The sequence below is a fragment of the Sarcophilus harrisii genome, chromosome 3 (assembly GCF_902635505.1).
Source record: "Sarcophilus harrisii chromosome 3, mSarHar1.11, whole genome shotgun sequence".
Taxonomy (NCBI): domain Eukaryota; kingdom Metazoa; phylum Chordata; class Mammalia; order Dasyuromorphia; family Dasyuridae; genus Sarcophilus; species Sarcophilus harrisii.
In genome coordinates, this window is record NC_045428.1 from 78,193,251 (window position 1) to 78,209,225 (window position 15,975).

At 35.3% G+C, this 15,975-nt stretch overlaps 1 protein-coding gene across 1 annotated transcript in view; it reads right to left on the reverse strand.

Moving 5' to 3' along the window:
* PARD3B (par-3 family cell polarity regulator beta) overlaps positions 1-15,975 on the reverse strand; it is a 740,364-nt gene that overhangs the window by 461,397 nt on the left and 262,992 nt on the right. The window contains exon 13 of the mRNA XM_031961171.1: positions 3,449-3,564. Within this exon, the coding sequence (XP_031817031.1) occupies positions 3,449-3,564 (116 nt within the window). The remainder of the gene's footprint in view (positions 1-3,448; positions 3,565-15,975) is intronic.

A 15,975-nucleotide genomic window follows, 5' to 3' on the forward strand; every position in this document is an offset into this window, starting at 1 on the left:
TTTTGGTAACTGATATCCAGCATTGTTTTCTCTTGAGGTCCTCCTTTTTACTTTATAAAAGACTCCATTGATTTTTTTCTGATTCCAAGATCTTTGGCGGGCTACATCAGTCCCTTTGTCTCCTTAGATTCTCAAAATGCAATTAGAATTTTCCACTAGCAATTAATAATAGTCATCACCCATTGACCTTCTTCAAGTGGAGGATAAAAGACTGAAGGACAAATTTGCAAGATACTTTGTAAGTCTGACATACTCTTTACCGTTTATAGAAATGACTTAATGGATAGTGACAAAAGACCTTCTTTACACCCTTTATTTGTTAAAGGCCTTTGGCCTTGCAAATGTTCTTCTGTGATCACTGGTATGATCTAAGGCAGTCTCCCACTGCTTCTCCACCAGACCCTGACTCTATATGATTAGAGGGAAAATGTCCTATGATCAAGTTAGCTTATAGAAAAAAAGAATCAATTTCTCTGGTTTCAACATGATTGGATGTTGTCTGAATAATTATAGATGGGGTTATGGAGAAGCACTATTTATTAAGCCATTAGATGCATTCCATACAATTCAGTTTTCTTCTTGTAACTAATGAAATATGCAATATGTTATCTCAAGAAATCAGAACCTTTGCAGTTCAATGCCTGCTAGCATTCCAAACGCAATTAACATTTTATTCAGAATTTAGTTTAAATTTGCCCACTTCTTTAACAACTTTCTTATAATGAATTCAATAGAAAATGCTCCCCTGCATGTCATCTTTTTAAGAGGATGACCTGACCAGAAATCCTTGAAGTTAGACATATACCTCTCAGTTGCTCACATCAGATAATTCACAATTATGGTTATTTAAAGGAGATGCTCCCATAAGCTAGAAGTCTTGGAACACCCAGAATTCAATATGGTAGAGGCAGGCTATCACTGCCACACAACAAGTAAAAATCAACAAACTCCAGAAAACTCAGCTTGGGGAAAATCCCTAAAATTAAGAGGAGTTCATTGGTCTGGAAGGAAACCATATTAGTAGTGGGACCAGAAAGAACAAGGTTTAGGGAATGAAGTTTCAGCTTCAGGCTAAGATCCAAGAACTTTAGGCATGACATCTGCCTTAGAAATAAGAAAGCAGAAGAGGTCACTTAATCATCAAAGGTAGAATTAGCTGTGAGAATGCAGCAAGGGAATTTGCTTCAGGCAGATCTATCAGGAATTGAGAGGGCAGGTCATAGGTGAGTAAAAGAAAGAATTCACAGGGGATGAAGCCTTGAGAGGTAAAGGAAAAGAGTAAGAAAAAAGTAAGATCCACAATCCATGGTGGAAAGAGCTTCTAGGTCCACATGGGAAAGAATCTCTTCAATAAGCCAATGTATACTTGTAGGAGGTACTTGGGGACATATGTTCAGCAACTAGTCCTTGAAGCTAGATTGGGTTGGGAATGTCTAAGAGTATTATATGCCCCAGGCTCTAGGCACATCAGAAAGTGAAGTTATTAACAAGACAGATTTGAGGAGGTGGACTGCAAACAACCTGGCTAAATGAATCAATCAGCTAAATCAGAAGAACTAAGGTAACATCAAGGACAAGATCTGCCTGAAGGGACAAATTAAGAAGGAAAAGAGATCTAAGGATATACCTAGTTTCCTAGAATTAACATGGAGAGTCAGGATTTATTTCCAATACTATTGTGAAGTTACAAACTGTATTCCTCAGCATTTAGCTCTCGACCAAGTGGAGTAGGAAAGAAAAACTAAGAAAGGTTGTGTATTATTTTTGGCAACGGGGCACATGATATAAGAAAAATGGTTGATTTCCTTTCTTGGAATCTCAGCTATATGGTAAGAAACCCAGGAAAGTGCTGGAAAAAAAAGGGAATGAGGGGAGTGGTCATTGAACCAATTATTAAAGTTTGCTAGTGGAAGAAAATAGCAGAATCCCAAGGGCTGGCAGGATGTAGGTGATGGGAAGAAAATTGCAGAAAAAAAAAATTATAAAGGTTTGATACTGAAAGGGATTATAGAATGAAAGCTCAAGAAGTTAGCTGGGTCCTTGGTAGTTGTAGTTCAACCTCCTCCTTTTTTGATGAGGTTGTTGAGGGATGAGACACCCTAACAGCGTTTGGGGGTCCCCAGATCAATGTTACAGGTTTTGCGAAAGATTGCAGTACCAGTCTTCAAGTTAAGTTGCCAAAAAAAGGGTTTATTGTGACACTGAGAATTCTCAGCTGGCTAGGATACTGATTAGAAAAACAGCAGAGAATTGAGAGACAGAATACAGCTTTAGCCCATCTTCTATCCCCTAAGGCTAAGGAGTACATATTGATTCCCATGACCTGAAGCTAAGGAGAAACCTCCAGATAAATCAAGGGCAGTGGCAAAAGAGTAATCTCCTGGTGAATTAGGGGTGAAGGATGGTGGGCCAAAGACACAAGATTCAGGGTCATCCCCCCTCCACCTAAAGATCAGGGGACTAAAGGGACCTACTTATAACATCAAAGTGATTGAGGTCCAGTAAGGTTAGATTACATACATGTCCAAGTAGGATATAAATCCAAATTGCGGTATTCCAGAACTAAGGTTCTTTCAATTGTTTCTCACTGGATTCAAGAGGTCTTATTTCCCAGGATAGGAAGGCCTTATTCCAAGAATTTTAAGATACATGAATTTTAATACTTACATAGACAAAAACAAACTCATATTATCTTTCTTCTAAGCTAATACATTAGTTATGATATACTCTAAAGAGCACACTGGACCTAGAGATTAGATTAATTTGTTTTATCTAGCTGCATGACTTGGGGAGAAGTAAAGACTTGGGATTAGATGATCTAAAAGTTCTTTCTGGAGCTAACATTCAGAATCTAGTTTAATTTCTTAAAAAAAAAAAAGACAGAGGACAATAATGTAATTTACTTCAAAAAATTAATCCTTTAAAAATGTTTAAGGGTAATTTCAGTTTATGGGAGAGTGGAGACAAAAATATATTTTTTCTTTTTAAATTTTTAAAAAATTTTATTTTTAATCCAATTCCATTCCATATTCTAGTACATGTTCTTTACAATCAAGTGCTAGTCACTGGAAATACAAAGATGAAAAACACTATAATCTCTGTCCTTGAGGAGGTTACAATCTAGTAAGGATAAAGGTTTTGGGTTTTTTTTAAATAGCTTTTTATTTTTAAAATATATTCAAAGGTAGTTTTCAACATTCACCCTGGCGAAATCTTGTGTTCCAAATTTTCTCTCTTCCCCCCACTCCCCTCCACCTAGACAGTAGGGAATCCAATATATACTAATAAACTTGAGGGCAAAAAATGTTGATGATCACCACACCTTCCTCTTATTTTCAGTAGATCTTGCTCCCTAAGGTATGTTTTAAGAAACAAAAGTGGGGAATTCAAAAAGATAAATGTACTAAGGCTAAAAAGTTGATCTAAGCATTACCCCACCCTCTCTTACCAAGGTCCATGCTCTTTGAGGCTTTCAGATGAATTGATTCAGGCTGCTTGGCTGATGTCAGGGATCTGAAGTTTATTTGCTGATCTGTACAATATACTGCTGAATCCCCTACTGGGCTGTGGAAGGAAGCCATACAAAATATTTAGATACTGGTGAAAATCCTCAAGAAATAACTTGAAAAGTTCCCATTAGGCGCAAACCCCCTCCTTACTCTGTCTGCCCATGTTAAATCAATCATTAATTCTGTAGCTTCTATGCCATTTACGTGTATTCTATCACATGGTATACAGTTAAATAAAAATATTCACTACAGATCATCTGTTTTACTTTTTGCTGCTTTTTGTGAAGTAGAATTCTTCTGTAACTATATATGATGTCAAGGAGAGAGGAGACTCTCCTCTAGTTTATCTCCAGGCAAAAGCCCTGCTTTGAAGGTCCCCCAGTCCTGCTAAGTATTATGTCTTGAAAGGAGACTCCTAGATAGATTGTGCTTCTTAGGAGCATGTGAGAGTTTGAGCACAAGAAAAAATTCCATCCCTTTCTATGAATGTCACCTGCTATGTGACTGATGAGTATGGGAGATTTTTATCTTGTTTTGGTTTGGTTTTACTTTTAAAAATACCATAGTTAAGTCTATTACACACACACACACACACACTCTTATGCCCCAAACATTCATGTTTGTGCAGAGTTCAGCAACTATTCTAAAGGAAGTTGGGGGGAGGGAGAAAGAGAAATCCAGCTGAAGATGCTGACACAAAACAGATCAAACACCTATTGTACATTTTCTAGAACTTACAGCAAATTTCAAAGTATTTTATTCCTGATGAATATTTCATTTACTTCCCTTTTGGGAGAGGAAGATAGATAGTTTAAGAAAATTATTGGAGAAAAATTTCTTCTTACTCTATAAAGTACAAAAGATATTTGTAGACATTCTAGCATTGAATATTCTGAAAATTAAAGTAAGCATTAATTTCATTCAATTTTGATCAATGTAAAAACATTTATTAAGTATTAAGAACTGTTTATAAAAACAAAACTCTCCCTTCTCTCAAAAACTTTAGAATGTACTAGGGGAAACAACCTGTACACCTAAAATAGATATAAATAATATACCAAGTAAACATAGGGTGGTAATTTGGGTAGGTGATTGGCAGACTAGTAGGTATGCAAATGAGGCATGGTTTCAAGAGAGAGATGCTAGGAGCTAAATTCTGAAACAGGACAAGGATTCTCAAAAGTGAAGAGGAAGTACATTCCAGACATGGAACAGCCTTTGGAAAGATGGAGAGATGAGACATGCAATAGCACTTGGGATAGTGTGGCTAGATTACCGTGTGCATGAAGAAGAATACTTAATAAATTTGAAACATAAACTGGAACAGATGGAGGTTTTAAATGCTAAAGAAAAGACTTAATATTTTATCCTAGAGGCCACAGGCAGGCCATTGGAGATTCTTGATCAGACCTAAAAAGATCAAACCTGTGCTGTAGAAAGATCACTTTGGCATCAATGCAATGGATTAGAGAGAGACTGAAAGCAGGTAGGTGACATCCAAGTAAAACCATCATTTAGTGAAAAAAAAAATGGGGGGAGGGTCTTATAGCTAGCCAGTAAGTGTCTGAGGCTGGATTTAAACTCAGGTCTTCCTAACTCCAGAAAGGATGCATTGTACCACCTGGTACTCAAGAGAAAATGCTTAAGGAATGAATGATTCTATGCATCTGAATTTTTTGAACTATATGTGATGGGAAAAGTGATTGGATTGGGGGTCAGAATACCTTCTAATTTTCTGGGTTTGGGTCCTGGTGTGATCACTTACTATCGTTTTAATAGTAATAGTAATGTGTGGACCTACTCATCTTTAAAATGATACTAAAATCCTTTTTTTGGGGGGGGTAAGAAAAGTACTTTGTAAATCTTACAGTACTATGTAGCTATGAATTTGTGTTAATTTTTTATATCCTTAAGTGGAGGAACCTTTTCAATTTTAACTGCTTTGAATGGAAACTTCCTAAAGTACAATCAGGCTCTTTTGACTTCTTCATCAGAATGCCCTGAACATGATTTAACTTTTTCCTGATGATTCAAGGTCATTATTATAAACATCAGTCATTGCCTATAAACCATGATGTCATCAGTCATTAAGAGTCCAAGCTCTTTCTTTCTTTCTTTTTTTTTTTTAATAAATTATTGCTTTTTAATGGGTTTTCTTGTTATGTACTAGTTAGCTGTCATCTCTTCTTATTGTCAATATCCTATTTGTATTATTCCTTCTCCTGTGCTGATTTATTGCTTTTCATTTGCTGTAGGGTGGGAGAGGGGATAATTAAACTTGTTAGGATCACATTTAAAGAAAGAATAATTATGTTCTGAGCAAGGACTTGAGAGGCTACTCTGTGAATAAAATCTATGAGCTTTAGCCTATGGACTTTGTGACATCTATTATTGAGGATTTTTTTTTTTGGGGGGGAAGCACTTCTTGTAAGGTTCTGGTTGTAACTTAAATAACTAAATTAAAGGTAATGATTGAGAATGAGTGTGGCAGTGTCAGACTTTATAAAGACATATTTTTGCAATGTTAAGGCCTAACCAGGTACTACATACCAATGACAAAACCCTATATTTGCCCAGTATTTAAATTCTTTTATTTGATTACTGAACAAATATCAATTGAGTGACCATTTCTGTGTAAGATTCAACCTCGTGGAGTTTGGATTCTGATAAGAAGAATTTTAAAAAATAACAGTGGAGCCATCATCAAGTTCAAGAATTCCAAAGGGCATCTTTGAGGAAAACTGATGGCAGCTACACAGTATAATGGATAAAGTGCTGTACTTAAGAGTTTGGAAAATTCAAGTTCAAAACTCAAGTCTTTGGTCTCAGACACTTGTCAGCTGTGTGACCCTAGGTAAATCATTTTATCTCTGTCTGCAGAACACTGACCTCCCAGGGTTACTTGAGGATAAAATGAGATAATGGTTAAGAAATATTTTAAAATATTACAAGAATGTTAGCTATCATTATTATTATTTTCAGAATCTTCTCCAAGCATATTTATTTTTAGTATCATTTTCTCACAGTCAAGTTCTCTGCAAAAAGTATATATGTGTGAGATCAAGCTATGAGCCTGTCTTCCCCCTCCCTCAACCTCCTCACCCCAAGTCATGGTTAGAATGTCTGTCTTTAAACTTTTCTTTGGCAGTTCCAATAATCCTGTGATGGAAAGTGCCATCTGCATCCAGAGGTAAAAAACCTTGGAGACTGAATTTGGATCAAAGCACAGTATTTTCACTTTTTGTTGTTATTTGTTAGCTTGCTTTTTTCCCCCTTTTTCGTATTTCCCCGCCTTTTGATCTGATTTTTCTTGTGTAGCATGACAAATATGAAATATGTTTAGAAGAATCGCATGTGTTTAACGTATGTCAGACTGCTAGGGGAGGGGGAGAGAGCGATAAAAAATTTGGAACACAAAATTTTGCAAAGGTGAATGTTGAAAACTATATTTGCATGTTTGGGAAAATAAAAAAAATAAATTTTTCTTTGTTTTTTTCTCAGTGTTTGAATGTCTCTAATATTTCTCAACCTCCTAAGGTTTTCCATTACTTGTCTATCCATCCCCAAAACTTAAACTCAGCTAAAATATTTTGTGACACAAAATGGTAAACTTAATTCAAAAGACAGAATCTATGAAAATCAGAATAATCCAAATGGAAAGAAATGATTTCACCAAGAAATATCAAAACACAATCAAAAGACTGAAAAAAATATAAGAAAATGAAAATGTAGGTATCCATTGTCAAAAATTACTAGGGAAAAAAGGTCAAGGAGATATAACTTAAGGAATTTCTGAACTACAAGAAGGAGAGAGGGAGGGAAGGAAAGAGGAAGGGAAGGAAGAAATGAAGGAAGGAAGAAAAGAAAGAAGGAAGAGAGAGAAGAAAGGAAGGACCTGGATACTTCATTTCAAGAAATCATAAATGAAAACTACACTGATCTATTAAGAGTTAGAGAATAAAGTGAATCATGGAAAAAAATGTCAGTCACCTCCTGAAAGCAACCCACAAAGGTTTTAAAGTCCTAGAGAATGTCATAGATAAAATCCAATTTTTATTCCAATGGGTCAACTACAATTTTTAATGGTTGCTCTATTTCTTTCAAAGTAAGCCTTCAATAAAAAAAAAAAAGAAGGCCTCGTTTGTCTGGTAAAACATAAATGTCACTCAGTCAATCAACATTTTTAAAGCACTTACCACATTCCAGATTCAAAGAAAGGCAACAAGCAGAACAAACTTAGAAAAACAAACAAACAAACAAACAAACAAACAAACAATCTCTTCTTTTAAGGAGTCACATACAGTCTAATAGGGGAAGACAAAAAATGTAATGAAAATAAAAGGGATAAGATAGTGGAGGGAGAGTACCAGACTTTGCAACCAAGTGGAAAATGATGATGTGTTGGTCTGGGCCCCCTCCTTAAATAGAGGATATGGGAGGAGCTTTCTAGGAGCCCCAGACACAGAAGGCATTGAGGAGGAGTGAATTAGAATTTATTTGATCTTGTAATAAGATATGTTTCTGGAGACAATAATGAAGTCCTGGTGAGCAGTTGGATGGAAAGGGAAATCAAGGTGGCTGTCAAGATGGATCACAAAGGTTGGCCAAAAAAAGGTCCTTGAGTAGAGGTTCTATTTCTATATGGCATGAAGGATGTCCAGGAGAATAAACAAATTTTCATTTTTTTAAAATGAATGAAAAATACTTCACCTGTAAGGTACTTTTTATACTAATTGCCCTGAATAGTTTATATAAAACTGTTAATCATAAAAAGGGCTAGAGCTACTCAGACTTTCAGATTGGATGCCTAGAAGGGTCATTTTCACAAAACTCTTGTGGTGTCTGAGATTTTAGAAGTGAGATAAAAATAAAGATTTGAGTTCAAAAGCCATCTGAACAAAATGATCAGTTACTCATCAAATATTTATTAAATGCTTACTGTGAGCTAGGCAGTGTGCTAAGTACTGGGTATACAACCAAGGCAAAAACAAAGCTTAAAAAGCTCCTATTCTAATGGGCATCTTTTTGGTCATCATTATGGGACTACCTTTCTCAAAGCAGGGCTAGGCAGTTCTCCTCTGAAGCAATTTTTTCTTGGTCATGTATCCCCATAAACCACACAACAAATCTTTCAGTTATCAGTGTGGTACTGGAGCCATCAATCATCTTCTATTATCACCACATGACCCCTCCATTTTGAGTCATACATATCCTAGAGAATGTCTTTGCTTTACCTTTTCTTGAGAGCAAAGTCATTGTTAGTAATATGCTGGAAACGTATGACCATGATTGCCCTTGTTATGTGAGGCAACACTGCCTTTGGTTTATTTGTCATTTTGATGCTCCTCAGATCATGTCATTCCATGGTCTGCATCCTTATAAACATCATGGGGAGAGGCACTAAGGAACAAGCGATGCACTGTTAGATTTAAAATCAGGAATCTGACCCCAGTCACTTACAAGCTGTGTGATTCTGTGCAATTCAATAAACCTGAGACTCAGTTTCCTCATTTTTAAAATGAGAATAAGAGCAGGACCCATTATTTAGGGGTGTCATCAGGATCAAATGAGGTAACATCAATAAGATGCTTTGTAAACTTTAAATGGTTGTATAAAGGTGAATTGTGTCTGTGACTGTTATCATCAATAAGTGAAATAAATGGACTTTGGTGGCAGTGAGGAATTTGTGTTCAAGAAAAACATAGCATAATTTCCCAGGTTTTTCTAAATCAGTTCTACATTTGATTCCATATGCAATATGTCTAAATTACAAACTAAATTATAGACTAATTTGATGGGACTCTCCCATTAGATACAAAGTGTAGTTTCAACAATATGCACTAACCAACTTAAAAGTCATAAATAGATTTTTCTTGGGTAGAAACAACATCTCCCCCTCAATGACTAGCTTATATTTTGACAAAACCATCATTTGCCATGTCATCACAGATTGTTGGTTTTACCTTTTAGGTAAATCTTATAAAAACATGAGTGCCTTTTATCATCATCCTCATCCTCATCCTCACCACCATAACTATCATTATCATTACTACTAGCATTTGCTTTGCAAATATTATCTCTTTATGTTTAGAACCTTCTTGATACATCCTTTTTATAAATAAGGAAATTAAGTCAGCCAAGGTTAAGTAACTTGTCCAGGGCCACACAGCTAGTAATTGCCTGAAACCAGATTTGAATTACGGTCTTCATGACTCTAGGTCCATTGCTCTCTCTCCATTGAGCCTCCCACCTATACACACAGAAAGACAATTATTAGCACTTATTCTCTACCTCAAGGTGGCCAAACTTAACTAGAAATAGGAGCCACTTATCTATATATAATGATCTCTATGGATCACTTATTTGACTTAGTTTTTTACTATGTAATGTGATTTATAGCTTATTGTATTTTTATTTATCTTATTTCGAACATTTTCCAATATATTTTCATCTGATCTGGATTGCACTGGACAGTGTTATAGGCAGTGACCTCTTAGGAGGCATGTTTTGACACTTCTGCTCTGACTCTTCACTGAATCTCAGAAATGTTAGATCTAGAAAGAACTTATTGACTGTCTAGCCTAAGTATGACATAGCCCTCTGAACTTTTGATTGGCTTTGTGAGTTAAGAAATTTTTCCTTTTATTGACTGGAAATCTGCATCTGCAAATTCTGTTCTTTGTTCCTTTTTCTGATTTCTGAGTAGAGGGGAGGGGGGGTGATGACAAAAAAAAATCAATCTTTTTCTTTCCTTTTTTTTTTTTAAACAATGGGAAGAAAGATATGTTATTCTTCTATGGCTTTTCTTCCATGTAAACATCCCCAGTTCATTTAACCCATCTTCATATAGCTTAGTTGATTCCAGTTGCCATCCTGGTCATCCTCCTCTGGATATACTTCAGCTTGTTAGCTTATTCACATTTTTCCTCACTAAAACACCCAGAATTGAAAACAATATGCCAGATCTGGTTTGAACAGAACAAAGTACAAAGGAAATAACACTTCATTTATTCTGAGTATCTAGCCTAAGACCACTTTAGCTTTTTTGGTTTCCACACACTGATATTTATCCCAGGTTTCCCTTCTTGAGGTCCAGATCTATAATTTCATGTATGTAGGGAGTTGCCAGTGAGGAAACTCCCTCAATCAATACAGATTGGCAAACATTTTTCAATGTATAGTTTTAATGAGATGGTTAGGGGCATTTTATAGCTATATAATACTGTAAAACTTTGTTTCCCTCAGTTTCTTCATCTATAAAATGGGAATAATAATAATAGTACCTATCTCCCAGTTGTTTTTTCTTGAGATAAAATGGGTCGATAGTTACAAAATGTTTTGAAAATCTTCAAGCAGTATATAAATGATAGCTATAAAAATAATAAAAATAAAATAATACTAATTATTATTGTTGTTGTTAGACTGTCCTTATTAATTGTCTAGAATCACACAGTTAACATGTCTTAGAAGCAGGACTTGAATCCTAATCACTCTAATTCTGAAGCCAATCCTCTATATACCATCATTTTTCTCCTAAGTTTAAAGCTCATTGAAATCCCCAAGTATTTTTGATATGAGTAATTTCCTAGTCACAACTCTAACATTCATTTCCCCCCCTCAAATATAGGTATTTATATTTATCTATGAAAGTTTTTATCTTATTATATTTAGCTCATAATTCTAGAATATCAAGATGTTTTGGATCCCCATTCAGTTATTATTAACCAAATAGGTATGCCTTTCTGCATTGTGTCATACATAAACTTTATAACATGATATCCGTGTTTCCATCCAGGTCTCTGCTGATGACATAGCCCTGAAGAAGGGACAATGACAGCACCCTGATAGACACCATTCTCTAGGATGACAATGATTTACAATCATTATTTTTTGCATTGGGTCATTCAGTCAATGTTAATTCCACTTAGCACACATTTTTCCATATAACAGCACCCTAGAATTATCAGAAAAATAGGATTTGAGATCTGGAAGGAAACTCTGAGAACACTTTCTTCCCTTAAAATTTTACAGATAATAAAACTGAGGTTAAGCAGTAAAATGGTTCATCTAAAGTTACTGTAACAGACCTAAGACTAGAATGCAGGCTTATTTGGTGCTCTTTCTGCATTGGAAAAAAAAAATCTTGAGCTGTCCTCAATCCATTAATTGATTGAAATTCTGAATACAGTTGTTTCAAGCACTTCAAAATCCACTGAGTTGAGAGGCCATGTAGCACACTAGACAAAGTAATGGGTAAAATGTCAAGAGAGATCTAGGTTCAAATTGCTACATTTGGCACATACCAGTTGTGTAAGTGAGGTGGTAGATTACAATCCATTTGAGATTCAATTTTTTCACTTATAAAATGAGGCTAATAATACCTACACTATGTATCTTGTAGAACTGTTGGAAGAAACTATTATGATAATGTAAGCTCTTTGCAAACTTTTAAGTAACATATGTCAGCTATTACTCTGTTATTAATATTAACTACACTATAATCCATCCTATGTATATCCATTTTGGTCCACAAGCATATCATGAGATTTGCCATTCCTATATTACATTTGGGAATTTTGCCAGAAATGAGTCAAACTCACAAGCTTATAATTTAAAGAACACACCCTCTTTTGCTTTTTGAAAGTCAGTAATTTTTTTCCCATTTCCAATTTTTCAGTACCTCTTCTATTCACTATGATGTTTCAAAGGTCATCATCAACAATGGCTCACCATTTCTATGTATGGGTTCTTTCAGTACTCCAAAATACAAGTTACTATGTGACTTGAACTCATTAAGACCAACTAGATGCTTTCTTATCATTACCTCATTTATTTAAGGTTTTGATCTTGTGTTAATTTTTTCCCCATGTTTCCCAGATATAACAATATTCTTACTGGTATGTAAAAATGCTAGCTAGAGATTGGATAGTTCTACTTTCTGGCATCAATTGCTATCACTTCATCCACTACCATCATCAGTCTTAGTCGTTCTTTGATTTTACTCTTGACACAACACAATTATAAAAATCCTGTTTATTACCCTTAGTATTTCCTGGAAGCATCAACTTTTTCTATTCACAAGGATAAAATTGTGAATAGGCAGATTTCAGAAAAAACTTGGAAAGACTTAAATGAACTGATGGTGAGTGAAGTGAGCAGAACTAGAAGAATACTGTACACAGTAATAGCAACATTGTGAAATGATAAAGTGTGACAGACTTCACTCTTCTCAGCAATGCAATGATCCAAGACACTTCAAAAAGACTCATGATGGAAAATGTCATCTATATTCAGAAAAAAAAAAACCCCATTAAGATTGAATATAAATCAGAGCCTACTATTTGTGTGTTGTTTTGCTTTCTCATGGCTTTCCCCTTTGCTCTGATTCTTCTTTTACAACATGACTAATGTGGAAATATGTTTAATATGATTGTATATGTATAATTTTCTTGGGTAGAGGGATTTGGAGAGAGGGAGAGACAAAAATTTGGAACTCAAAATCTTATAAAAGTGAATGTTAAGTGACAGTTAGATGGTGCAGTGGATAAAGCACCAGTTCTGGAGTCAGAAGTACTGAGTTCAGATCCATCTTCAGACATTTAACACTTTCTATCTGTATGACCCTGGTCAAGTCACTTAGCCCTAATTGCCTTGTCAAAAAAGTTGAATGGTGAAAGCTAGATTTACATGTAATTGGAAAAAATATTAAGTGAGAAAAAAAGAAAATGTGTGGGTGTTCATCACAGGACTCCATGAGCTAGTCTTTTCATTAAAAAAAAAAAAAAAAAAACACAGGAAAAAAAGTATTCACTTGCCCTGTTTCCATCTTTTATACATTTCTCTTAAAAAAAAGAAGTTCCCTGACCAACTATACTGGTCTCTTTAGCCAGTCCTCTTTATCTTATTAAAATAATTTTATTTTAATAGACTCTTTTTAAAATAAAGTCAATTTTCTCATATAGAATTAAGGGCCATGGGATGTTTTCTCTATTTTCCCTAAACTCTTACATTTCTCCCAAAATATACAGATTATTTCAAACTATAATAACTATTCCAGTGTTGCCCTTCTTGATCTCTCATGAATATCAACAAGGAATGGTTCTTAGTATTTCCACTTAGACAATAGATCTTTCCTTATTAGTCAGCATAAGGTTCAGAAGAATCATCTTCCTTGTTGATCCTTTCTTCTACTGAAGAATGAAATGATATGAAATCAAGTTAAACATTTGTCAGCTGTTATGCTTTTAGCAGCTAGAGAGTTCTGGGAGATGTCCAAATTGTTCAGTTCAACCATATTCTACTTCCAAGTTTTGCTATCTTGTAGAACTCATCATCTGTTTCTTCCTTTTGTTTTAGATTCCCACCATAATATTGCTTCTTTTGTTTTTCTCAGGGAGACCTAGGAACTGCAGTGAATAGAATGTGGAGTCAAGAAGTCTGAGGTTCAAATCCAACTTGAATCACTGACTAGCTGTGTCACCTTGGGGAGGGTCTCTTATCCTCTATCTGCCTCAGTTTCTTCATCTGTGTAATGAGGATAATAACAGTAACTACCTCTCAGAGAAAACTGTGAGGATAAAATGAGATGATGTTTACAAATCATAGACAGCTACAAAATGTTAGCTTTTATTATTTTTGTTGTTGTTGTTGTCCCACCCAGAGAGATTACTCAAATGTGCTTCTTGTTCATGAATTTCCACTGTTGTATCACTTTGATTTACATGTTTCTTTATTCCTTCTACTTCTGTATTTTAGTTAGCTAACATGCTCTCAAGTTTCAGAGTTGTCAAGCAGGTTGAATTAATTCCTTGTATTTAGACCTCCAGTCACTTTGTTTATTACTCATACAATGTGCATATGCATATAGACACCTCAGGCCATGAGTATTATTAGTGCCCTTCTGCATAGCTAGTTTCCCTGTCATCATATTTGCTACCCTCACTAGCATCTGGCTTAGCTGACATATATGAGCAAATTTCTTTCTTTTTTTCCATTTTCAGTTTGAAGTTTTTTTCATTAGATCCTCAGAACCTCTAGGCATATGTGTGTGTATTTTTTTTTTCCTGGCCATCATTAGATATAGTCCATACTACCTCAGGAACCCATCATTCTTGTGTTTGAAGTCCTCTCCAAAAATCCAAATCCCATTCGCTGAAAAAAATCTTGTTAAACAGTTTATTTCCTATATTCTCATTTTTATTCAAAAGCTCTTAGCTAGCTAGGGATGACAACAGGGATGAAAGCATCCTCTGTGCTGTTTTTTGCCTGAGATTCCTTCCTACAATTCCCTCAAGGTAGATTCTAGTGTCCTTTTAGTGATATCATTTATCTTCCCATGAATCACTTGAAGTGAGAATTGGTTAGCAGGTTTGCCAAGTTTCAGAAGGCAGCAGTCCTGATTGTCCATGACAAGTAAATAGAGAAGAACTTTGGTCTTCTTGAGAAAGAGGTTCCTGAGAAAGAATTTCTCATTTTTTAATGCTTTTTGTTCTGGCAGAATCTGGTGATCTTCATGATGAGGACTTTCTTGCTAGAAGAGCACAGTTCTACTCTAGTCATTGAGTGACAAAGGTTAATAAGTTTTTTGGTAGCTTTAAATAGGCCCCTTGCATTCTCTTTTGGAGCTCTGTTTTTTTCCTGAAACATGTCTCCTTTCAGGACACATTTAACTGAAAACTAAAGAGACAACCCTTCATTTTCCTCCAAAATGGAGACCAGTCTATATTTGTACATCCCCCACTGTAACTTGACTCTGGAGAGAGTCACCTGAACATTCATTCCTGTTGCAAACTCGCTGACACCAAGATCATCAGTTCTCTGAGACTCTCAAAGCAAACAGGCAATTTGTTGTGCCAGGGGTTCTGTCAACAGGTCGGAATGAGATTTTTAAAATAATAGTCTTTCCTGTATTTCTTTCAGACTTTCCCACATTTTCCAAGTTATCTGGCACTTCTTTCTTAACTAATTTGCTCTATAATTAGCAAGTTTCTTAGCTGTTAGCAATAAGAAGGGATTTAGCATAAATTTAAATTGCTACTTTTTGCCTGTTCCTGACTCTGCTGATCACTTTTTTCCCCCCTTACCTCTTGCTGTACTCATTGGTCTCCTAGATTATATAGGTGATTCTGCAGAGGTGACAAGCTCATTAGGAGACCAACTTGATGCTTTCTTACATTTAAGATAATCTCACCTAGTAAAAATTTCAAACCCTTGTTAATCATTTTTTCCTATATTTCCCAGTCTGAAGACATTTCTCATTGCTAAGTAAAAAAGATGCAAGACAGGATTTGGATAATTCTATGTACAGATCATGATTGCTTGCTATCTTGGGGAGGAGAGGAGGGAAGGATGGGAAGAAGAAAAAAATTTGGAACTCAGAATCTTACAAAATTGAATGCTGAAAACTATCTTTATATGATAGTGGAAAAAATAAAATACTATTTTGTAGAAAAAAACCACATGCTTC